Below are 24,854 nucleotides of genomic sequence, written 5' to 3' on the forward strand. Positions count from 1 at the left end.
AAGACCCTATCCTGGCCTTTTTATTCCCCTGCTCAGGCCCCTACCTCCCCCATCTGTGTCTCAGGTTTATTTGGTTTTTCTCACGCAAGCTTGGAACATTCTGCCAAGTTCTTTAGCTAAGATTTAAGTAACAAGTTTGGGGGGACAGGAGACTTGGGCGCTCCCTCTCCATCTTTCTGTTTGGCTTCTTTGCCTCTCAGTTTTTCTCATTGATTGGTCTTTTGTCTTTTTGCTTCTTTGGCCACAACTTCCTCACCGCCCCCCCACCCCCTCCACCCCACCCCACCCTATGGACAACAACAAAAACCTGGCCCATTACTGCTTCTTACACGCAACCTAAACTTCACAGTTCTCTTCCGGAGCGACAAAGAAGTCGTCACGTGACCCGAAGCCCAACCACCATTGGGTCTAAAATGAAAACAAAGGAAAATGATTAATCTAAAAAAAAAATCTGAGGCCTAGACTTCTCAGGTCAAACCTTAAAACTAAAGTGAAATTAAATCACTAAATAAAACTCAGGGCGGAGGGAGAGGAGGCGTGTTTGATTTCCACTGCCAGGGAAAGGGGAGAGGAGGAGGGTAGGAGAAGCTGTTGGATCCAAGCGTAAATAAAATGGTCCCCAGGCTAATGTGCTGCTCTGTTTCCACGATCCTTGGGAAAACTTCATTTCTTAGTCGTGGTTCCATAAAACTTTTATCACATTGGAGCGAGGATAGAGAGAGTCTGTCAAAGATGAAATGTCACTGCCGCGTCGCTGGAGCCGATAAGAGCGAGGAGACAGGCTGAAATATGGAGCTAATTCGTTGAAAGAGAGGCGATGGCTGCTTGCTGAAGAGTTGCATAATTCTGATTGTAAGCGATGCGCCCGCATTGCTTAATTAGGAGCATATATTTGTTGATAGTGATGGGGGGGGGGGGCGTGTCGGTGAGAATCGTTCCAGGCCCTCAGCCTTAAAGCGAGAGCTGATTTTCATTTTTATGTTGCATCCTGGCAGTCCAAGGTTAGTAATTACAGTCTTTATGCAACAATAAATAACAATAAAAAAGCAACCTGAATTCTACACTCCCCCCCCCCCCCCCACCAAGTAGGATTTTAACTGGACTAGGCTCACCTAACCAGCAAGCAATTTAGCATTGGGTCAGGCTATAATTTGAAGGCATAAGAGCGTGCAAAGTTTGATTGGGATCAAATAACGCTCAAGGGTTTTTCTTTCTTTCTGTCTTTCTCTCTCTCTTCCTCTTCCCTGAGTAACATCTTCTGAATGATGTAACTAGGTGAAGCGCCGCGTTTGGCTCTGGGGGTTGAGTGGATAGATTATTTATCTAGCAGGAGAAAGGCAGGCCAAGTCAGAGAGTTTAGCTCAAGTTTGAAAAACTGAGCCTTGGCTTGAAATTGTCATTGCAAACAAGAAAAATAAGGGCTGCCTTGGCTTGGTGTCCCCTACCCTTCCTTCTGAGGGATTTCAGGCCCTAGCTAAGCAGGGGGAAGGGGAAAATATCTGGGGAAGGGGGAAATATCTGCGCTGTAAGATTCACAGCACAGCAAGGGGGCAGGGAAGCGGTGTATCGGGGAAGGAAGGTTCTCTTGGTCCCTTTTAACACCCAAGTGTTCTGCTGTTCTCTAATCTGGCCATAAAATCTGTCAGCAGGGTTAGAGAGAGCCGTATTTCCTGCAGGGGCAGCCGGAGTTGTTGCGGAGAGAAGCGCTCAACCCTGCAGCCAGCCGGAGAGGCTGTGAAAAACTTGCAGGGCTTTTCAAGGGGGTGGCCGGAGGAAGAACCCTCTCCCAGGCCTCACTGCACAACTTCCAGACAACTACTCTTCAGATTCTTCTCTGCCTACTCCCCACTCCCACCCCCATCCCCTCCTCCAAGTAGCAAAAATTACTTTATTTGGAGCTGAGCTGGACACAACTAACCGTCTCTGGCGAGTTTGCCCAGTTTTTCAGAGCAGCTCTCTTGGATCTGAACCCTCCAGAGCTTGCCGCCCCCTGCCCTGCAGCCCTTGCCTCCAGCTCCCCTTTTTTCCTCCTGGCTCTCCTCCACCCCACCCTTTTCCTCAGATTTCTCTGTCTTTTTTTACTCACCCACCACCCACGCGGATGAATACTCACCACCACCCACGCGTCTGTTACATTGACAGAAAGTTTCTAGTTCCAGCTCCCGGCCGAGATGCCATTTCTCTGCTAACCAGCCTTCTCCTTCTTGCTAAGAGGCAGCAAGCAAGGAGGGGGAGGGGAGGCCAGAGCCGTGGGAGTTCTCCAGACAAACTTTCCACCCAACCCAGCGCCCTTCCTCTGTCCCCATTTCCCATCTGTTTCCCTGCTCTCCCAGAATCACCCTTCTCTTTTGCTAGCACCCCCCATCCCCAGGCCTTTTAAAGGGATGTGGAATTTCGGCTGTTCCCTCTGCTTTCCCAAAGAGCCAAATTCTTTGATGCCATCCGAGGGAGCTGTCAGGGGGCTAAGATTGATCACCTCATCTCCTCTCGGTCCCTCTGACCCACTTATTTAAAAATCTTACCCCAGATCGACTTTTCATTTTCTGTTTTGAGATCTAGTTTCCCACCGATTGCTTGGGGCCCTGAGTCTTGTATCCCTTCCCTCCCGTAAATTACAGCACTCCCTAAAGTTCACACTATCTTGATCCTCTGAAAAGAAATAAACAACAACAATTCCCCCCAGGGGCCAGAAATGGAATATCGTCTCAGTAGTCATTATTTTTTCACCCCCTCCATGTTTAGGGAATTCTACCTTGTCAGGGATATTAATTAATACAATGGCAAAAATGGCAGGGGGATTCCTTGAGGGAAAAGCCCCACCTCCACCCCATACATTGACCTGAGGTTTGAGAGTTCTCTAAGTTGAATCGGTGGCTACCTTGGTTCTTGTTCCTGTTGCTGGATATAGATGCAGATACAGGCTTGAGGCTTGAGTGGGTGGGTGCATATGCATCTTAGACCCTGTCTGTTGGGGGTGTCATATAGGAGTGCAGATGCCTCCAGGTGAGGAGGCAGGTAGACATAGGGGCAGGGGTAGTGCTGCAAACGCTGGGCAGAGAAGGCAACTGAGACCACACAGCTATGTAGGCCAGAGGTGCAAAAGGGCCCCTCACTATCTCTCTCACCCCTCTGTGTCAGCCTAGGAGTGCTTGTCGATTTCCCAAGATTTATCTGTTGTTTTGGGGGGTGGGTTGGGGATAGCTGCTGATGCTTGCAAATCTCTTCCTTGCTGCGCGGTAACACCGACCTTTCCCAAAGGCGAAAGCCTCTTTTTACTACCTCTTCCTCTCACATTGAGATCCTCACTCAGCTTCTTTGGGGGGGGGGAGGGGAAGAGAATGCTGCTGGCCTTGTAAAGAAAGCTTTAATTTACTCTATTAAAAATATTTGCAGAAGAGGACGATTTCTCCCTTAGGTTCTCTTGTTTCCTGGGATTCCAGAACCTCCCATCCTCTGAAGGGGATGAGGAAAAGGTTCCTTTAGCTTTTCTGGAGAAAGTGAGTCATGCGGAGAGGGAGTGTAGGACTGGGGAGCTCATGGTGTCCAGGTCATGGTCCTCTACAGTTTTTGAATCAATTAAAGCAAATAACGCTCTCTGTTTTCCACCAGGCCCAGACAAGCGATTGGCCAAGGCCGGTCCCGTGACCATGAATTCCCTGCAATTTCGCCGGAGTCCTGGGTTTAATAGAGAGAGTCCCCATACGCTTGTATTTATCAGCAATATACAATTATAAAGGCCCAAAATTAAAAAAAAAAAAAAAGCAAAATCTTCCCCTCCCAAAATCGCTCCATCACACAGACCTGGGGGGGGGGCAGGAGGGGGGGTCCCTTCCGATCCTCCCTCCTGACGCCCCCCCAGCAGGCCCCCTCCCCCACCATTGAAAGCCATGAATTTTGAATTTGAGAGGGAGATTGGGTTTATAAACAGCCAGCCATCGCTCGCCGAGTGTCTGACTTCCTTCCCCGCTGTCTTGGACACATTTCAAACTTCATCAATCAAGGAGTCGACATTAATTCCTCCTCCTCCTCCTTTCGAGCAAACCTTCCCCAGCCTCCAGCCCGGCGCCTCCACCCTTCAGAGACCCGGGAGCCAAAAGCGAGCTGAAGATGGGCCCGCTCTGCCGCCGCCGCCGTTCCCCGCTGCCCCCCTGGCTCCTGAGTTCCCCTGGATGAAAGAGAAGAAATCCGCCAAGAAACCCAGCCAATCCGCCACGTCTCCCCCGGCCGCCTCCTCCGTCCCGGCCTCCGGGGTCGGATCGCCCGCAGGTCGGTAAGCGCGGTAGGGATGGGGTGAGGGGCAGCTAGAAAGAAAGGGGGAGAAGGAGCGATGGGGGAGGTAGAAAAGCTGGCGAGCCTGTTGGGGTTCCTTGCCCCCGTCGGTTCCAGGGATGAGGAAGCAGAAAAGACCGCTGGGGTTCAGGCCTGGCCGCTGCCTGCACTTTTTTTTTTTTTTCTTTCTACAGCAGATTTTGGAAGCTGGTTGGGGAAGAGCATTTTATTTCTGCTAGAAGAAAGGGATTTGATTGAGGTTCACCTTTATCTGTGTGGAGGAGTGTTGTTGGCTGGGGTCGAATCTGGAGGCAGGAAAAGATTCGGTCCCATCTACCCCAGCTCTAGGAGAAGAGGGAGAATTTGAGACCTAGGGAGCTAGGGAGGAAAGGAGGTGAGGAACAATCTTTCTTTATGAACCCTCTCCCCAGGCTGAGTTGGAAAGTGCCGAAATTAGGGGTCCATTCAGAGGACCTGGGAGGGGGCTCTGAGGTTCTGGGGGAGAAAGGGAACAGCTTCCTACCCCATGCGTGGCTCGTGGGCGGCTCTCTGAATGCTTTGCCCTGACCCGGGCCGAGTCTGGAGGCGAGACAGGGACGGGAAAGAAGGCCAGAGCCTTGGGAGCGAGCCGCTTTGGTAAGCGGTAAGGGCGGGGGTGCTGCTGCTATTGTTTTGGGCTGATGGGGTGGTTTTTATTTCAACCAAGTCGAGGTTGGGCTAAGGACACGGCCAGCGTTGACGCCCAGCCCGCTTTCCCTGCAGATGGGCCGGGACTGCAGGAGGCCGCGGGCGGCGGGGCGCGCAGGCTGCGCACTGCTTACACCAACACGCAGTTGCTGGAGCTGGAGAAGGAATTCCACTTTAACAAGTACCTGTGCCGGCCGCGCCGCGTGGAGATAGCGGCCTTGCTGGACCTCACCGAGAGGCAGGTCAAAGTGTGGTTCCAGAATAGGCGCATGAAGCACAAGCGGCAGACGCAGCGCCGAGAGCCGCCCGACGGGGAGCCAGCCTGCGCCGGCGCGCCGAAGGACACCGGCGAGCCCGCCGAGGAGCCCGTGGCCAGCCCGGGCCGCCCCACCGCCTCGCAGGCGGTTCGGGAAGCCTGCTGTCACCCGCCCGAGGTCGCGCCGGGGCCTCCTAGCGCCTCGGGACCCCGGCCTTTGGCAGCTCGCGTGGAGGACGCGGGCGCGCGGAGGCCGGGCGGCGCGCTGCGCGGGGCGGGAGGGCTGGGGTCGGAGCCGTTGCCAGAAGACGTCTTCCCGGAGCGACAGGATTCACCTTTCCTGCCCGACCTCAGCTTCTTCGCGGCCGACTCCTGTCTCCAGCTGTCCGGAGGCCTCTCCCCCAGCCTCCAGGGCTCGCTTGACAGCCCGGTTCCCTTTTCCGAAGAAGAGCTGGACTTCTTCACCAGCACCCTCTGTGCCATCGACCTGCAGTTCTCCTAATAACCCGCTTCCTCCTCCCGGCCCTCGACCCCCGCCCCCCTCGGCTGCCGAGGATCCCCTCCCCAAGCCGTGTAGACTTCTTTATGTGTTTTGCTAAAATTCAGGTATTATTGAATTACCGTTTAATCCATTTCCTTTCTTCTCTCTTTAAAATATTGGGCACTCGGGCGTCTTTTAAAAATCACACAGAAAAAATCCGTTTGGTAGAGTCCTTCCAACGAAATCTCAGGAATAATTAAACTCTGGCGCGGTGGCGGGGGGGTGCTTTCTTAAAAGGAACTAGAGGAACTTATTTTCCTCTTTTTTTTTAAGTTTTAGATCGTAGATTATTTATTAAAATTCTTTAATAATAGGAAAAGGGAAAAGTATTTATTGTACATTATTTTCATAGATTAAATAAATGTCTTTATGATACGAAAACGAGTGTTTGTGTTGGGACCCAGCCCCTTTCCTCCCCGCACCCCCTAGGCCGGCCCTCACTCCCTCAGGACCAGCGCCAGGTTTGTCTGGCCCTGGGCCGACTAAGCCCGGATGGTACAAAAGGGGTCCTATTTGGCCGCCCGCAGCTCTGACGAGAGTGGGCGTTTGTTGCCACCCCGTAACAGATAACCTTTGGCTCTGCTTAAAAATAAAGGTAGGGGGAGAGGGTGCGCTGCCGACTGAAGTGGGTGCCAAGAGAAGAGGCTTCGGGGTCGCGGTGGGAGGCGCAGAGGTTCAGCTAGATTGGGAGGGGTCCTAGGGTTTCCTAGGCTTCTCGCCTCTGCCCCAAGCGGGGTGGAGGAGCTTTTCCCAGGACGCCTGGGGACCCGACTCCTGGGGTCGTGGGCAGGGCCAAGTAGTGGAGTGCGGTCGGGAGTTTTCTTGGGAAGCAGCGCCTGTGCCCAGGGATGGTAACTGTCCTCCAAGTGGACAAGAAAGGAGACCGGGTGGAAAATGTAGCGGGGTCCGGGCACCAATGCTCTTCGGGCCCCTCAGTCACCCTAAGGCACCTGGAGTTGGGAGGAGCGTCCGAAGAGCTGCCGGGCGACAAGCCCCGGGAAGCCCGGGCTGCGTTGGGAGGCGCTTGGCCTGCAGGCAGCGAAGGAGGAGCGAGGAACGCGGGAGGGAGACAGGAAAGCAAGGAAGATGCTCAAAATGGCGCTGGGGCCGGGCGGCAGGGAGGGCGAGGGAAGAGATTGTGGCCGCCATGACGGCCGCCTCGGGATGCGCGGGGCCAGCCCCGGGGACCGTCCCCGCACCCACCTTCGCCTGTCCGGATCGTCCAGATGCCAGTGAAGAAAAGAAGCCAGGGAGCCTCCTTTTGGTTTTTGTATTGTTTAAAAAAATCAGCCCAACGGATGCTAAGGACGCGAGATGGACGGAGGGTCCGCGAGGGGGTGGGAGTGGGAGGGGGCGAACGACGGATCTTGTTGGCCCGGGTCTGCGTAGCCGAATCTGACTTTTGATCCTTCGCTCTGGGATTTGATGCCCGGCCAGAGCTTTCTCCAAGTGCAGACGTACCTGTCTTTGCCCACAAGTTCATTTGCCATCTCAACACTATCGCCTACCCCCCACCGCACCTTGCCAGGCTTCTTGCAAACCCGGTAAGCGGGAAGCAAGGATCGATCGCCCCATCTGCCTCCTGGTTTGTTCCGGGGAACGTGGAGATTTAAAGGGCCCTGGAAAGCCATCCATCCTCCTTAGGTTTATTTAATATTTCTCGGGCTCAGAAACAGACACCGCAGGGCTACCTCCCCAGCAGATGCTGCCGTTCTTGAAAAGCAGTTTATTTCCCAGGCCTCCCAGACTTTCCCCTGAACCAGCAGGACGGGGACTTGGAGTACCAGGCACCGAGAGGCAACAACTGTCAGGAAAAGCCAGGAGCCGACATAGGTCGTGACATATAGGACTAGACAGGCCCTTGCATATTTTTTTAACCTGGTCCCTCAGTGTGGGAAGCACACACATCTTATTCCTCTGGAATTTAATCCCTTAAACTGTCTTAATATAGAATTCATCTCCTGCATTAAATAATGTTATGTCACATTAAATTGCACTTATTTCTTTCATAAGTAAATTAATATAGAACAATTAGATGTGTTATTAATAATGATATCATGTATCTTATTAGTTTATTTTCCCTCGTAAAATATATAGGTATGAAATAAATTCAATATATTAAAGTAATAATACACAGCTTATTGGCTTGTGTGTTTATTTTCCCCATAAATAAGTGAACATATAATATATTAAAACCACACTATACATCTCATTGGGCTGTGTGTTTATTCCTCCATGAAATATGCCCATGGACAGTGTTTAACATCTTTAAAATCACAGCACATGGCTATCTCTACGCCAACAAAATAAAGACATTTCAGCTGGGGTTTTGATTTCTGTGGACAGCCAAACTAGATAATTTGGTCTAGTTAAAAATGCTCTTTCAGCTGTAGCAAAGAGCAAGAATATCAGAAGGACCTTGCTGATTGCCCACCTTCCAGCTTTCTTTGGTCAAAAGGAGAGCACCCTTGATCAATGCCAAAAATGCAGGGTCTGCTCCGCTGGAGAGGATTCACGGCTTGGTCTGCAGTACTCAGGGGCCTCTGAGGTTCCGGTTCTCTAAGAGACTTGATGGACCAGCAGCATCAGCAGTATCTGTGGGATAGTTAGAAATGCAGAATCTTAGGCCCCACTCCAAATCTTCTGAATCAAAATCTCAATTCAGCAGATTCCCAAGTAATCTATATGCACATGAAAGTTTAAGTACTGCTGGATCATAATGCCACCTTTCTTCCTGCCTTCCTCCCATGCTTAGGAATTTTTGACCCACTTTACCTGGCCACTGCCTTGCAATCTACCCCAACCTAAACCAGTGGCCCAAAGGGCACTGAATTTCAGCTCCTGCCTGAGGCTGCATCATTCCCTGATCCTCCCTGCCAAAGTGAGTGGAGGGCCCAACGAAAGGCTCGATCTACCTGTTTAGATCTAGGTACTTTGTGTGTCCTGGGGGTGAGAAGCAACCAAGTCAGGGAATCAGGAGATCCAGCATTTCCCTTGACTGATCATTAGAGAGGAGTTAGAACTCTTTTCACAGGCAACACACAGCCTCTCTCTCTTTCTTCTGTCCCATGTTTCACGAAACTCACCATCTCTGATGCCACCAGAGCAGAACAAAGAGGCAAGGTATTTCCAAAAGGAAATGACTCCTCTTTTCTATCCCAACCAATTTTAAATTCAAAGGAATGCCTGGCAATCCAGGATTCATAAGGGGCCAGGATTCAGGATGCCTGTGTTCCAAATTAGCTCCTTTTCCTTGTTTCAACTCTAGGGTCATCCCCTTTAACCTGAGTTTTCCAGGCTGGCTATGGAGAAGGAAGGAGAAGAGGATGGTTTCCCAGATAAGGCAGCAGACCCCCCAGTGATGGCAGGTTAGAGGGCAGTGCCAGGTGGCTGTGCTCACTTATCCTATCCTGATGGGGCAGGACTCCTCTTGAGTGGTATGTAGCACAGACTGGTTATAAACTGGCTGTGGTTGGAGTGGGAAGGCTTCAGTGCAGTCCTGAAAGCTGCTGGTCAGTCTGCCCTGCTCTTGGTGAGTCATTCTTTGAAGAAGAATGGCCCATTAATATTATGGTGAAAGCAAAAGACCGTTAGATTGAGGAATTATTTGCAATCATGATAACCATGAGTCATTAATTTTTTTTTTTTAACTTACGCCTGGGTAAGTCCTTTCCCCTTTCTGGACCTCAGTTTCTCCAACTATAAAATAAATGGAAGAACTAAATGCCTCTAATGTTCTCTGCATCAGTATATGCCAAAAGTATATTCATTAGTCTTCACAAACAATGTATCACATATTTATTATGGCTGGTATCATGTGCTTTTAAATGGAGGTGGTGACTTGTGATGTTTGAGGATAACCCACGTCCCAAGTATCTGGTACAGCCATTTTAACAAATTTTAATTTGTATCTTTACACAAACAGTCATGCCCCGATCACTGTTTAAAAGCAGGGAGAGAAATCTTTTCAACAAGCATGTAGCTGGTTGTAGTGCTGTGGGCCAGGTGCCAGGTATTCAATGAATATGAGTATTAAGAAGTGTCCTAAAAAGTCCCAATAAAGTAGTTAAAAGTGTTACCAGTTTTGCTGTGGCTTCAGAAATGACATTCTTCAATTTAATGTGATGCAGTTTGTAGTATTTGGACAACACTTCAGCGATGCTGGATTTTCCCACAGTAGGAGGACCAAGAATGCAAATTTCGATGGGCTAAGAGAGGAGAATAAGCATCATACAGGGAGCTCTGAACCATCTGTAGCTAGACAGTGTTCTTTATTTCAAGGGTCGGCCCTTTTAAGTCTCGGGATCCTGCAGGCTGACTCTCACTCCTCCATCAAGACCCCAGAGTCGCTTCCTCCTGGTGTTTAATGAGCATCCACTATGTGCCCTGAGCTGGGTACAGGAGACACGACACTCAGGAAGGTGTGAACCAAGTACTTGAGCATCACATGCTACCAGTTTCACCTTTGTGATGCTACTCCTGTAAAGGCAGCAGAGAAATAGAATTTCCGGTCCACTACACAGGGTGCTTAATTTATTGCCTGATGAACATTGTTTCTGAACTAAACTTGGTCTTTAATTAAACTTTTCTTTTTAAAAACAGTTAATTAAAAAAATAAAAATAAATGAAAACAAAACAAAACCAAAAAAAGTGTCCTAGCCAAGTTTTCCCCTGGCTTTCATTCTCTGCCACCTTCCCCAGCATTTGGTTATGTTTACTCTTGTTTGAAAAAGAGTAGGACGTTTTATACAAAAAGAGGCACCAAACTTCTTTGCCATGGTGTATTAGACTTTATTTATTTTTTAAAATGTTTATTTATTTATTTTGGGCACTCCACGAGGCACGTGGGATCTTAGTTTCCGGACCAGGACCAGGGATCGATCCCCTGCCCTCTGTAGCAGAAGTATGGAGTCCTAACCGCTGGGCCTCCGGGGAATTCCCAGTGTACTAGACTTTAAAAGTCCCCTGTAGTCAGGTTTTATCTGGTTGCTAGGGTATCAGAGCATAGGTACAAATTCTGGGTCTCCCTAAAGAGCTCTGCTGAACCCCCTGCCCACCTTTCCTCCAGGTCTCTGACAAACACTCACTGGCCCCACTGTACATCTTCCTGAAATATGGTCTATCAAGTACATGTCCTCAGTTTGCAGAAAGGAGACTCTCGGGCCCTACATCATTCCTTTCACCTGCTATGGCTGGTGTGGCCCAAATCCTCCACTGACCTCTCCAGCCCAGCTCGGCCCTCCTGCTCCCCCACCCCCATCCCTCTCCATACTCAGTGGTGAGGCAGATATCTGGTGCCTGAAGGAGATCTAACAAACTGCTTCCTCCTCTGAGGAGAGTCAACAGTAAAAGTGCCTTCCTAAAACCTTCTCTAATTCCCAACCACCACAGAAAAATCACAGTCTGGACAGTCATTCAGATATAAATTCACCTTGATGGGTGTTCAGTAAGTTCTCCACCGTGGGTAGTTTAGCTGCAACCACCATACCTGGATAGACCCAATTAAGTAGAAAGTTATTTCAATTCTTCATGTTTCTCTAATCTTTCCTTTTAGAAACATCCCGACTCTCTGACTTACTTTTCCCTCCAGGTGAAAGTTTATATCCTACTCTGCCATCACAGAAGTCAGGTTCAACCCCTACCTTGGGAAGGACAGTTTCTAAGCTAAACCCTTCAAGGGAAGAGAGAAAACATCTAGAAAACTTTTCTCCAAAATTTGGAAGGTTAGGAAGTTCTGGCTAATACCCAACCTGAAATCTTTCTGCTGCGGTTTTAATCATTTAGATGTGTTACAGATGATACAATAGTAGGCTTTACTTTTCAAAAAAACTCTTCAGTTTGGACGAAAATCCTTTGCCTAAACGGAGCCAGCCTTCTGATTCTCAATGAAATTTGCATATGATAAAGTACATATTGTACAATATATGGTGATATGTTACATAAATACATAGCACATGTGCTATTTCCCTATCACATATTTCCATATTTTAATATGCTAGTTATATTAAAAAACTGAAGACTGACTCACTATTTCAGACTGTGCATGGAATGCCAATATCATACACTTACAGAGTTCTCTATGGTTTATATTTTCTTGTTTGCTTTAATCCTACTAACAATGCAGTGAAGTAAGCAGTATTAAACCCATTCTTCTTCTCTGAGGCTGAGATTCAGAGAAACCGGGGAACTTGTCCAGGATCATAATGCTAAGGAATGGCCAAGCAAGGATTTGAACCCAAGTATTCTGGCCCCAAAACTAATAGTCTTCCCAGTACATTATGCACCACTCATAGCCTATGGTTCTCAACCAGATTTGTGACATTTTAATGAGCTTGTAGTAAAACAAACAGCACTGAATTCAGATTGCATCCTCCCCCAAAACAGCAACAAGAAACCATTTCTTATGGAGAAAAAAATTATAACCCTGAATATCTTTTAAATTCTTAAGTTCCAATCTTTGATCTTGGACTTTGGTCTTCAAGATCTGGGCTGGGGAGAGCAGGCAGAGAGGCACTTAAGGGCCTAATGAAAGAACTGTTAGATTGATTCTGCCAACCCCCAGCTAAAGCAGCTTCCTCCATAGAAAAGGCCAGAAGTAGGTGCAAACTTCTAACACTTCCCCATTCTGATTAGAATGGTCTCCCTGCCTTAGTGGTACAGGGGTCAGCATCTCTCAAAGATCATTTCAGTACTAAACATGCCTGTGTTTTCCTTGCTCTCCTATATGTCTAAATAGATTATAGAAAAGAGGAAATCAACTATATTTCACTTTGGTGTTGGATCTACCCAGACCATCTCTGGTGACTTTAATTTGGTCAACCAGATAATCCTATAGGCCATAGATTACTCCTGATGTGGATTACATTGTTTGTTTGTTTGTTTTGTGTTGCACTCAGCTATGGGCTTAGCAAGGAATCCGGGCTCCATAGGGTTTCTCCGCAGGCCAGAGGCCAGTGGAGTTTCTTTTAAGGAGGAAGAGACTTGGGAACCTATGGTCCCATGTTGCTTTTTCTCCCAGTCTTTTCTGCTGGGGCTGGGAGAGCCACCAGGAAATCTGAAAAGTTTTTATCTTTCTGCTACACAAGAGAAGGTAGCAAGGCTCAGGGATGAATTGGAGAGCAGAGTGAATTGGGAGAGCTGAGACCAAAGCAACCACTGCACTTGACAATATAACTTGAGGCACATTTTCTCCGCCCCCTTCCTTCTACTCTTTATAATAGACTATTGGTGACTTCAGCTGTTACTAGGGAGACTGCATTTCCCCAACTCCCAGAATGATTTCTACTCTTTTATTAAACTGATTTGGAGTTTACTTCCCCCTTTAGACCTCAAATTGTTCCCTTAATTAGGAGGGCGAGGGATGAGGGGAGGAGGTTCTCCCTGGATTGAGGGAAAGGTGGAAAGTGGAGTCCCAAGTCTCCCAGAAGCAGGACAGCCAGGTCAGATATAGACCTAGCTCAGATTTGGGGTTTGAAGAGAAACCCTGGTTCCCTACTTCCCTCTTCTCCAAATGCCTCTGTGGAGAACATCTTAAAGTGAGAGGAAACTGTTGGGAGCATCTACAAACCCAAAAGGGGAAATAGAAAGAAATCTTGTTCTCACCTCAACACTCCTTTTCTCTTCAATCCCTCTGTAGGCCGCCCCCACCCCCCACCTCAATTCTCCTTTCCTTTGTCCGCCCTCATCCCTTTGCACTGAACATTCTCTCACCCTCCCCCATTGCATCTCTCTTAAAGGAGTTGCCAGCTGGTCCCCTCCCCCCAACTTGTCCTGCTCTGAGGCAGGGTCTGAAGCAGAGTACCCGTGAGGAGGGAGGGGGGCAGGGGTCCTGTGAAATGCTCTAAGCTCTTTCATAGCTGAGGGCTAAGCAAGGCTTACAGTTATTAAGAAAAGAGAAAGGCACTGTGATTCTGGTGATAGAGACACAAAGTAGGAGAGGACAGGCAAAATGAGGGGATGGGAAACAGAGAGAGGGAGCGACACAGTGACTGAGAGGGACAACTTTGGGCCTCCTTGCAGAGGGATGAGTACCCACCCTGCCTTCTCAGGGTAGGGAAACCTGAGAAGTTTTGAGGGTCCTCTCTGGACCTGTCCCACCTGCTTCCCCTTCCTCTCCTCAGCTCAATTGTTTACAGAGATCCTCCCCTGAACTCTTGCCCTCCTGGACTTGCCCTAGCCCCGGCCCCAGGCCTCCGGCCAGGCAGACACCCTGACAGGTTACAAATGAGCGTGGGTGTTAGATTGCGCCAAGCTCTTGTCCTCGGAGTCTGGAGGAGGAGAATCAATGGGCTCTACCTAAGAGCTTCCCTTCCAGTTCCATCCGTGTCTGAATAGAGTGAAGGAACCACTTCCTGTTCTCCTCCCCTCCCCCAGCCCTAACCCAACAGACACACGGAGCAGAAAGGCGTGAGACCCCGCTCCTGAGCCCGGAGCTCCCGTTCTCTAAGCAAACTCCTTTGACCTATTCTAGAAAGTCCTCAGAAACTTGAGTCATCTTTAAGATGTAATTGGTATTGAATTTATGGATTTGAGGCTTGGGGGTGTGTGTGTGTGCTGTGGGGTAGGAAGGAACCAGAAGAATGCACTACGCTAGTTTTAATCACTTCAGAAAGAGAATAAAAATTCCCTCCTCTTCACCTGTAAGTAAACATTACCTAGCTCTGTGCTCCTTGTGACTCTCTGGAGAGATACGGGGGGTTATCTGAGTCTGAGTGAGTGAGCCAGCTACAGCTATGGATGGCTAGAGAGAGGATAAATACATCCAGAGAAATGAGTTGATGGATAGGTAGGGAACGAATATAAATATGGAGAGAGACGGACGAACAGAGAGATGGATTGAGACAGAGAGAATACAAAAAGAAGCCGAGGGAGAGAAATGCATGTGTGAATGAGGAGAGAGTGGTTATGTGGAGAGATGGAGAGAGGAGCGGGGCATTTCTCATCCTCTCCACATTTCTGTCATCTTGTCTTGCTCCTTGATATGCCAGTTTCCCACCCCTCACTTAACTCTTCCTCTAGATTCTAGGCCCTGCCTCACACCCTTAGGTGTTTTTCCACCCTCTTCTTTCACAGTCATCCATTTGGCCCAAAATAACATACCTCACTCAGCTGTCCTAGCCCATCACCCCAAATTGGGAGAAAGAAACTCAGAGCGGGAGTTCTGGGCAAAGAAGCCTGGATTCCCCATCTCCTGGTCTACAGACTTGGTGAGGGGGGAAGGCTCCTTTGGGTGGGGGGGTGGGAAGAATGAAGGGCAGCTGGGTTGAATTTGTCCAAATCTAATAACCTAGGAGGCTATTGAAGGCCTTGGGGGTTGGGAGGGGAGGAAAGTCCTGAATATTCCTCTAACTTTTCCCCCCTCTCCCTCTGGTCCCTTCTTTCCAAAAGTCTTTGAAGAAAGATGTTTTTGACGCTTCCACGTCACCCTCAGATGGATGGGCTGCGGGTGATTGAAGTGTCTTTGTCATGCTAATGCTCGGGGGGTGATGGATGGGCGCTGGGGCTGCCAAACTCTGGCCCGCTGCGCCCATTGGTCTGGGAGAGATCACATGCGCCCCTCCACCCCCACTCCCTACCCCCTTCCTGGGGGAGCCCTGGCCCAGGCGAGCTGGGTTAGGCCATGGATGCAAGCTTCGGCGCTGTGACATACTGCGGAAAGGTTGTAGGGCAAGAGGGTGTCTCCCCCAAACGGGCCGACCCTCCTGCGGCCTCGACGCATGGACTATAATAGGATGAACTCCTTCTTAGAGTACCCACTCTGTAACCGGGCACCCAGCGCCTACAGCGCCCCTACCTCTTTCCCCCCCAGCTCGGCTCCCTCTGTTGACAGCTATGCAGGCGAGACCCGCTATGGTGGGGGGCTGCCCAGCCCCGCGCTCCAGCAGAACTCAGGCTATCCGGCCCAGCACCCGCCCTCGGCGTTAGGGGTGCCCTTCCCCAGCTCCGGGACCTCGGGGTACACCCCGACTGCCTGCAGCCCCAGCTACGGGCCTTCTCAGTACTACCCTCTGGGCCAGCCGGAAGGAGATGGAGGCTATTTTCATCCTTCAAGCTATGGGGCCCAGCTAGGGGCCTTGTCCGACGGCTATGGAACTGCTGGGACGGGCCCGGGGCCATACCCTCCGCCGCAGCCCCCTTACGGGAACGAGCAGACAGGGAACTTTGCACCGGCCTATGCTGAGCTCCTCTCCGAGGACAAGGAGTCGCCCTGCCCGTCAGAAACCAGCCTCCCCACAGCCCGGACCTTTGACTGGATGAAGGTTAAGAGGAACCCACCCAAGACAGGTAGGGCTCAGAGGTGGCTACCCCCTCTCTGGGGCTCAGAGCGGCTCTGCTGCTTCTGCACTGAGGTGTCCTGGGCTGGGTTCCTGTCTCTGCGCCGCCGGGTAGAGGCAGGTAAGAGCACTCTGCCCGGTCTCAGGTCAGGTGGGCTCTCCCCACCCAGTGAGTGCCCGGTTCCCATTAAGAGTAAGTCTCCACACATACCCGCACTTCCGGATCTGTGTGCCCAGCTCAGGCCCAGGACCCGGTGTCCTGCGGAGGGATGGGGGATGGGAGCGTGGGGAGGCTGATCCAGGTCACCTGGAGGGGTGCTTGGTGCTTCAAGAGCTGAAGCGGGACAGCGTGGTGAATGGGGGTGCGGAGCTGGCCAGGGGGGAGGGGAGGGGAAGGAGAAAGAGGTGAGAGAACTGACGTGGCCTTTCTCTCGCCCCGCCCCTAGCGAAGGTGTCGGAGCTGGGCCTGGGCGCGCCCGGTGGCCTCCGAACCAACTTCACCACGCGGCAGCTGACCGAGCTGGAGAAGGAGTTCCATTTCAACAAGTACCTGAGCCGGGCCCGGAGGGTGGAGATCGCCGCCACCCTGGAGCTCAACGAGACGCAGGTCAAGATTTGGTTCCAGAACCGGCGCATGAAGCAGAAGAAGCGCGAACGGGAGGGAGGCCGGGTGCCCCCAGCCCCTTCAGGCTGTCCCAAGGAGGCAGCTGGAGACGCCTCCGACCAGTCCACGTGCACCTCGCCGGAAGCTTCGCCCAGCTCCGTCACCTCCTGAACTAAACTTCCCAACCGACGGGGCTCCGCGGCACCCGAGCGCCGCCGTCCAGCCCTCTCCTCTGCTCTCCCTAACCCTGGGCCTCGGCTTTACTACTCAGGCGATCCTCACCAAGGCTGGGGCGCCAGTTTACAGCTGCTCTGGGGAGGAATGGGGGACCCCTTTTCTCCGGTCTGGGCAAGGTGCTGATGGCTGGGGAGCCTACCGGAGGACCAGAGGCATGGGAGACACCCAACCTGTCAAGAGTGAAGGGAAGGGCTTCCCTCGGCCTTTAATCTGGGGATCAGCACGTGGGCGGGGTGGAAGCAAGTCCCAACCTCCTGGATTCTCCTTTCCCTTCCAACTTCAATTTGTTCAGTCCAGTGCCTTTGAGCTTCGAGGACTCTCCTCATGCACTCATATCCTAACTCCCCCTTCTAGGCCCAGGACAGAGAGAAGGCCTTGAGGTTTCTTGTGGGGGAGGTGTTTGGGTGCAGGCATATTACCAATGCTTAATCTTTCTAGTCGCCACAGACCTTACAACAGCACCAGCTGCCTTGTGACAGACCAAAAAGCACCCCCCCCGCCAATCTAAGCCTATTAACCCCCACCTGGCACATTTGTATTGCACTAGCAGCCTCCAGAGGTTGTTTTCTGAGACCTGCCTCCCCTCCCACCAGCGACCTCATCTCTAAGCTACCAAAGTGTTTTGGAACTTGGTACTTCGGAGACTTCTGGAATTTTGTTTGAGGCTGGACCCCAGCAAGCCTCTACCAGGAAGGCGCAGGCACGCCCCCACTAGTTCCTCCCCTATTTATTGCCTCCTGGAAAAGCCAGGACCCTCCTCATCTCCACCCCGACCCCTGGTGCAGCCCAGGGAGGCCCAGGTGCAGGGAGAGCTCCTACCAGCAGCAAACATTTCTCTGAACCTTGGAGACAGTGGAGGTACCACTCTTTCTGGAAACCTGAGCCCCAAGCCATCGGGTTCTCTCTGTACTTCCAACTACCTCATTTCAATAAAGTGTGTTTTCCCCTCTTCCCGCCTCTTCTACTCCTCCACCCAGGGGTAAAGGAGGCTCTCTCCAAGAGCCCAGGGGGAGAGATGAGGAAAGAGTAGGTGCAGGCTGGTTGGGCTGGAAGGAGCTGAGCTTTAAGAGCTCAGCTGGATAAAGAGAAGGACTTACTGGGTGGGGCCTAAGCAGAACAACACCCTAGGTTTCCAGATCTGACAGCCGTCAGCCCTCAGGTCGTTGGAGGAATGTGGGAAGACCTGGAGGGAAAAGGTGGTGGGGAGGAAACAGTTCAGAGAGGGTCCTGAAAGGAAGGCAGGAAAGAAGAAAAACGGATCTGTTTGGAGAGAACAGAAAAGGGTTTGAAAAGAGGAGAAAGTTCGGGGGGAGGCAAAGGGCCCACTACCCCTTCTCCCTTCTGCGTCCCCCACGTCCAGAGCGAGGCCTGGCATAGAGTGTGCCTCGGTAAATATTAATATGTGCTGCGGAGGCTGTGCATCGTCCCCCTCCCCGCCAATTCTTGCTCAGAGAAAGTCAGAGGACAGGTCCCTCGATAAACTTCAGGTTGACACACAGGTTACCCCTCCACTCCCGCTCCCAGCCTGGCGCCCTTCCACCCAACCGGAACCTCGGGGCTCAGGAGCCGGGGAGGCTGAGAGACTCTGGCCGCAGCCGCCCGCCTCCGAAGTGCCGTCCACCCGGCTCCCGGTGACTCCCGGGTCTCCGGCGCTGGACAGCAGCGGAGGCGAGGCGAAAGGGCCGAGGGGGAGGCGGGGAAGGGAGGGCTGCGGCGGGAGCGGCAGGTTGGAGTCCCGAAGGCCTGGGGTGGGCGAAGGAGGCCGAGGTAAACCCCGGTCCCGCGCTGACCTTTTTACCTCGAAGCGCCCCCGGGCTTTCCAAACAAGCCGACGGCGCGCCCGCGGGGGCAGCTATTGTCTCCTGGCGGGTCCCACTGACAACCCTTTGGTCGGCGGAGGCTGGGGGCGGCGGAGGCGGGCCTGGCTCGGGCAGCGCCGCGACGGCCGCCTAACCGCCAGCGCTCTCGCCCTGCAGTGCCGTCCAGAGGACGCGGGCCTGCGGGCTCCCAACCGGTTTATTGATTCCGGGGACCCCCCAATGCCCTGGAGTCAAGACAGCTGGGGTCGGGCAGCAAGACCAAGGGGGGCGTCTTACCCCACCCCATCTACTGAATTCTCGACCTTTCAGAGGAAGACAAGAAGCAAAAAGGACTAGGAGTGTGTGCAAGAAAAGCCGAGCGTTTGCTTCCTAATGAAATTGGCGCTATTATAGGAGAGGCCAAGTTATCAATAATGGCACAGTCCAGCTGGAGGGGAAGAGAAGTGTGTTGCAAGAGGAAGCTCAGCTTTCCCAGAGCTTGATGCCTTGGCCTTTGTCTTAAAAAAAAAAATCTATTAACTGCTTCTCTGCATTTAATTAAAATTGCCACCAAGGTTGGCTTTCCCAAGGGGGTCACCTTGACAGAGGAGACAGAGCAGTGTCTGTGGAAACAAAACTCTTGCTTGGAGCCATTCAGTGTAAGCTGGTAGAGCCTTCTGGTTGGGATATTTCTGGATCCTGCAAACTTTGGACCCGTGGGCAGAAAATCAGGGAAGAGGAAGGAGCTTTGGTTAGAGCAGGACCCCAAGGATGGTGAAGCTGGACCTCAGACTGGGGCTGACAGGTCCTGGGGGAGGCTGGTCTATTTGGATTTTGGCCACAGCAGAAGGAACTATCAGATTCCCCCAGGGAGGGATGAGGGGCAAATCAATTCTCTGTTAACAGAGGGGCAGGCTCAAAAGAATCTGCAATACGTCTGAGCCCCCCCATCTCCTTTGATCCTAACCCCTTCCCCACCTTGTGCTCTCCTAAAATCCCACTTATCTGAGGCCTCAGACTGGTCTACACAGAAAGCATTGATTTGCAGAAACAGAAGGTCACTGTATTTTCTATCATAAATGACAAAGGAGAGGTTGGTAAAAACAAACAAACAATCAAACAAACAAAAACACATTGTTAAACTTTCCAGAATAGATGACAAACTGCTTCCCTCTTAGACTCCTTTCAGATAGGTGGGTTTTTCACAGCCCCTGAGGGGGCAAAGGGAATCATATCTTTACCAGAAGATCTGAAAGTACATTTTCTGCAAGATTTAAAGCCCTCCACTCCAACATCTCCATTTACCAAATCTCCAAAAAGTCTCCTATTTTGAAAATAAAAATCTTAAAATAGAGATTTTTTTCCCCATTGATTCTTTATTGGGGTGGGGGGAGAATTCTTCTCGGGTTGAAAGTTTGTCAAGGTTTCTGAGGAGTATCTCCCGGCCCCTCCTCCACCACGGAGCCTCCGCTCTACCCAACACTCTGCACCATCTGTTTCTCAGCCCCAAGTGTGAACTTTTCCTCTTTCATTTGCTTTCTTCTTCAGCATTTGTTCTCCCAACGTGAGGCCCTTTGATCTCCAGGACAAGAGAGACAAGGAAAAAAGATTTAAAAAACCCTAAAGTTCTTCTTACTTTTACTGTAGGTTTCTTTGTTATGAACATTCTTTGCAGCAATACCACTGGGCTGCTGGAAGGGAGTTGGTGGGGTGGGGAGTAGAAGAGGGTGGAGATGGGGAGGCTGGGGGCATCTCCAGATGACCGGGGAGCACGCAGATCCAGATGAAACTGAGAGGAAGGCCAAGATATGTGGGTTCAAATCCTTCCAGCCCTGCCTCTCACAGCCTTGTGGCCATTTTCTCCAAAATGGGCATCATAATCATACTTATTTCGTAGGGTGGATGTTAATAAATAAGTTTCTATGTGTAAAATATTCGAGAGCAGTCTCTAATAAATAAATATGAGCTATAATAATACTTATCATTATTAAAGGGGACATGCCTTCTCCCCTACCTACAGTCCCTCATTGATTCCAGGGCACATCTTGACCCTTTGGGGTACACACACACTCTTCACTTCTCACATTCATATCTTGTTTGATCCCTGATAGGTATATGATACTAGAGACAGGTTCTGGGGCTAAGGACAGGTAGAGGGGATTCCCTTCTTAGCAGCTGAGAACACCCAGGTGGGTCTGGCTGAGACCCTTTCCTTACCGTCAGGTCTCAGCCCACTCAACTGTAGAAGAGGAGAGTTGTCCTGGGCCTCTTGCACTCTCCCTCCCTTCTCCATTGGCAGGAAGGCTCAGAAGTCCTAAACGCAGACAGTCTGAGTTCCTGATTTAGAGTGGTGGAGGGCAAGGGTTCTGAAGGGTAACTTAGCTTTCAACGTGGTTCCTCTCTTATCAGCTGGGTGAGTGAGCTCATGCCAGTTATTCAATTTCCCTGTGCTTCCATTTCTTCAGATGTAAAATGAGGGAAGTTGAATAAGTGAGATATATGAGACATGCTTAAAACACTGCCTGGCAGTGTTCAGGAGAGATTTTCTGTTTTATATATTCATACAAGACATTTTTTTATTACTTTCTTGTACTGAGTTTTTCTTGGCCTTGGTGTGACGGAAGCAGACATTCGCTAGCCTTCATCCTCCAGCACTGTACCTGCAGACCCATCTAGTACCGTAACCATGGAATTTGCTGCCAGGGAATAAAATAATTATGAATGAAAAGCTTCAGGGTAGTTCCACAGAATACTAGTTCATAGTAAGTGCAGCATCGTAATGAGACATGATTTTGGCAGGACAGTCTCATTGCATAACTCTGGGAGCACGTTCTCACTGTGGTCCATGTGGTTGGCACCCCCTGCAGTTGTACCAGATTTTTTCCTGATGGCTCAGTCCTAGCTCTAAGAACTTCCTTGCATGGCCTCCTTTACATGACTCAACCACAATATTCCAGATGCTTTAACTTTTGCTATTTCCCAGGCTCTCTAAATGCTTTATATCCTCAGAGTGGGTCCTGGGTGGAACAGGAGTCGGAGATGCCAAATATTTAGTGCCCATTTCTGGGAGAACAGATAGGCTTAAGCAGCTATTAACTGCAGCTCAGAGTAGGACCTCTTGGCCACTGTCATTCTCTTCATCGGGAAATAAGTGGATCAGGTACTTCAGAGAAGAAAGAATTTTGTAGGAAGTCAGGAGACCAGAGCTTCCTCTACCAAGGGCCTCCTGTGTGTCCTTGAATCAATCACTTAACCACTCTGGGCCTGCTTTCCCAGTCTTTAATATAAGCTGCATTATCTCACTGCAGCTTTCCTCATCCTTCCCTCTGATGATAGAAGTTGTAAGTAAGAAAGAATGTTAAACTTGGTCTGGGATGGGGGGTGGTAGGGTGGGATGGGGGAAGCATCATGTCCCACATAGTCTACTGGCCAAGTTGGAGCTAATTAAAATGACTGTTTCTCCACACACCCCCCAGTCAATTTCCTCCATGCTCTCAAGATCACTGGCCTGGGTCCAGGCAATTCTGACCCCTGTAGCCCTTTCTGCCTGAAGGGAGAACCTAGGAGGGAGGATGCCCCAAAACGCATGCGCCCTCTGCTCCTGAGAGGCCCGAAGCTCCCTTCAGTTTACTCTGGCCTGACAGCTCCGTTTCTACCCCACCTTGGAGATGAGGCAGCTCAGTATTTACTCAGCCGGAGAGGTTTGCCCAGAAGCCTTGCCTCCCAGCCAGCTCCTGCTGGCTCTGCTCTGCAGCCCCCACCCCCTTCCCTTCCTGGTTCATGGAGAGTTCAGCCCTGAAATGGCTTACAGCCCCCCAACCCCCAGCCCTGGAGGAGCTGCCTGTCCAGGGGATTGCTGAGGCCAAAGGGCGGGGGAAGGGTCCCGGTCGTGGGGTCATGCCCTGGTCTCTCCACTCTTGCTGGACCAGTGCCTGAGCCTCCTAGAGGAGAGACGACTCAGGAAATGATTGTGGTTTTTGGGGAAGGGGTGTAGGGAGATTGGCTAAAATGGGACTGTCAGGTTGGGAACATCATCCAGGACTGCAAAGGGCCACATATCTGCATGTTATTAGTGTCATAAACTATGTCTAATGGGAGAGAAATTTGGTAAACTTGTAATAGTTTGGACTCCCTTTCCAAAGACACTAAAGGGCTAATATGATAAAGAAGTGACACGCATGTTCTCAGCAACCATATATGAAAAATAGTCTCTAACCTCCTAACTTTCTAGGATATAAGATCCATGAAGGCTGAGATTTCTGTTTTGTTCATTGCTGCATTTCTAGTGCCTTGAACAATGCCTGGCATGTAGTAGATGCTCAGTAAATATTTGTTGGACAAGTGAACATTGAAGCAAATTTCTCTTGGCTAGAAGCCAGTCACCCCCCCAAAATGGTCTTCTGAAATGACATCAGTTTTAGACATTTGATTAGTCCAAGAGTGTTACCTGATCAGTGTATTCATATGAAAATAATGAAAGTAGGACAAGTGATGGAATGGGACTTGGGAGGCATCTTCTTATTCTCTGACTCTCCCTTCATTCGTTAAAGGTATTTATCTCAGGCAAATGACAGAGTTTCTTTTATAGCTTCAGGGCGAATCTGCTCCCCAGGAGGGTTCACCCATAGAGTTTTTGTTTGTTTGTTTTGTTTGAACTTCCTTTACTTCAGCAAGCATAAACTGAAGAAAAGACTCAACTTTAGAAATGTAAAGGATTTGAAGGCCCAGCTGGATGTTTAGGTTGGTAGAAATGTTGGTAGAAAATAGACAGAGAAGCCAACCCTTCTGCTGAGAGATCCAGGCAGGTGCAGCCGCTGCAGACAAGCCTTCCTTTCTCCTCTCCATCACCCAATGCAGCCCCACAGCGTGCAGTGTCCTTTATACGCCAATGGACCAAGTTTTCCGTTTCTAAAAACCTTTGGGAAGTCTTCCCCTTCTAGGCCCAATAAAGTGAATTCACTTAGGTTCGTTTGGGTCTGAAAGGGGACAGCAAGGGGAAGCGTTACTTTTAATGCTTAATGGAACTCGAGGGCAAGGATGGTCACCTGTTGGAAGTTTCTCAGAACGCTTGAGAATATCACCCATTCTGGTGTGGTCAGTTACCATTTTTGGAAATTGTTGGGAATTGATGACATCCTCTTGCACACTCGCACCATAGACCTACACACGTGGATCCTGATCACAGAACAGGAAACCTGATTTAAAGCAAGAAAAGGGAAGGGAAAAGTGTCAAGGAAAAGGAAAAGTCACCTCCACCTCCTGTTCCTCCCTGGCGTTAGATTTCCAGATCAAGGGCCCCCTAGGAAGAACGGAGTTGAGGAATGGAATTCCTCAGCAGTGACCTGAAAAAACTCAAAGGTTCAAGGCTTCTGGGCATGGCTCTGACAATTTGGCCAGAGTTCTATGATCCCCCATTTCAGACACAGCCTTTGCTGGGAGCTGTTGTTTTTGGGGATGGGGAGTCTGAAGAGGCAAAATCTGGACAACAAGATGTGCAGAAGAAAAGCCTTTGAGGTGTATGTGAGGAAATAGGCTGGCAGCTGGTGGAAAGAGCTGTCCCACGCTCCTCTCCAGCCCTGAGCTTTCTTTCCACCGTCCACCACCTCCAGTTACTCCACTGTCTCTCCAATTTACACTCAGTCATTTTCCGGAACTCAATTTTCAATCCCCACCTTTCCGAGCCTGGCAGGAGGGACACTACCCAGAGTTAGAGGTAGGCAAGAGGGCAGCTCCTTCCTTGGAGGATGGGTGGGGTGGTGGGGCAATTCCTAATCCAGCAGGGGGTCTGTATTCAGCAATTCAAATTCAGTGATTTGGGTGCATTGGATGGGGCCTTGCAAGGACACCTTTGAAAGAGTCTGCATGCTTGCAGGCTCCCGCCTTACCAAGCGGCACATTTCAAAACCCATTGAAATCCACACCTTGACACATTCCCGAAGAGACACGCCAACCTCCCTCACACGTTCGCAGACCTGTCTGTAAACAAGCGTTGTTACTTGTGCCTCAGACCGGCAAATAAACTGACCTCGTACACAGCTCTGCACACGTGGCTGCAACAGCCAGAGAAAGTGGGCTGGGGAGACAGGTATTGTTACCTGCGTGGAAAGGTTCTGTTTCTCTCCACTCGTTGGAGTTTACGTTTTGACTGTTAAGTGGTACCAAATGAAGCTCCTGAGAAGTGTGAGTG

At 50.5% G+C, this 24,854-nt stretch overlaps 2 protein-coding genes and 1 long non-coding RNA gene across 5 annotated transcripts in view; 2 read left to right on the top strand and 1 right to left on the bottom strand.

Moving 5' to 3' along the window:
• LOC137213134 (uncharacterized) overlaps positions 1-3,640 on the bottom strand; it is a 5,986-nt gene extending 2,346 nt beyond the window's left edge. For all 3 annotated transcript variants that reach the window (XR_010937797.1, XR_010937796.1, XR_010937795.1), the window contains exons 1-2: positions 2,114-3,640; positions 330-408 (exon numbers count right to left, since the gene is read on the bottom strand). This is a non-coding gene — a long non-coding RNA (uncharacterized lncRNA). The remainder of the gene's footprint in view (positions 1-329; positions 409-2,113) is intronic.
• A 64-nt stretch (positions 3,641-3,704) lies between these two features.
• On the top strand, positions 3,705-6,134 carry HOXB2 (homeobox B2). Its single transcript, XM_067717602.1, has 2 exons — positions 3,705-4,266; positions 5,032-6,134. The coding sequence occupies exons 1-2, from the start codon at positions 3,888-3,890 to the stop codon at positions 5,712-5,714; spliced, it is 1,062 nt and encodes a 353-aa protein (XP_067573703.1). The 5' UTR covers positions 3,705-3,887; the 3' UTR covers positions 5,715-6,134.
• Positions 6,135-15,469: 9,335 nt separating this feature from the next.
• On the top strand, positions 15,470-16,802 carry HOXB1 (homeobox B1). The gene is made up of 2 exons (XM_067715470.1): positions 15,470-16,037; positions 16,474-16,802. The coding sequence occupies exons 1-2, from the start codon at positions 15,470-15,472 to the stop codon at positions 16,800-16,802; spliced, it is 897 nt and encodes a 298-aa protein (XP_067571571.1).
• Positions 16,803-24,854: the final 8,052 nt, after the last annotated feature.

The sequence above is a fragment of the Pseudorca crassidens genome, chromosome 19 (genome assembly GCF_039906515.1).
Source record: "Pseudorca crassidens isolate mPseCra1 chromosome 19, mPseCra1.hap1, whole genome shotgun sequence".
Classification (NCBI taxonomy): Eukaryota; Metazoa; Chordata; class Mammalia; order Artiodactyla; family Delphinidae; genus Pseudorca; species Pseudorca crassidens.

Excerpts from the sequence above, each read along its gene's own strand:
- HOXB2 (XM_067717602.1), top strand. The coding sequence starts at position 3,888 with ATGAATTTTGAATTTGAGAGGGAGATTGGGTTTATAAACAGCCAGCCA. Across the intron at positions 4,267-5,031 it reads CGGGGTCGGATCGCCCGCAG|ATGGGCCGGGACTGCAGGAG; the intron begins GTCGGTAAGCGC and ends CTTTCCCTGCAG.
- HOXB1 (XM_067715470.1), top strand. The coding sequence starts at position 15,470 with ATGGACTATAATAGGATGAACTCCTTCTTAGAGTACCCACTCTGTAAC. Across the intron at positions 16,038-16,473 it reads GAGGAACCCACCCAAGACAG|CGAAGGTGTCGGAGCTGGGC; the intron begins GTAGGGCTCAGA and ends CCCCGCCCCTAG.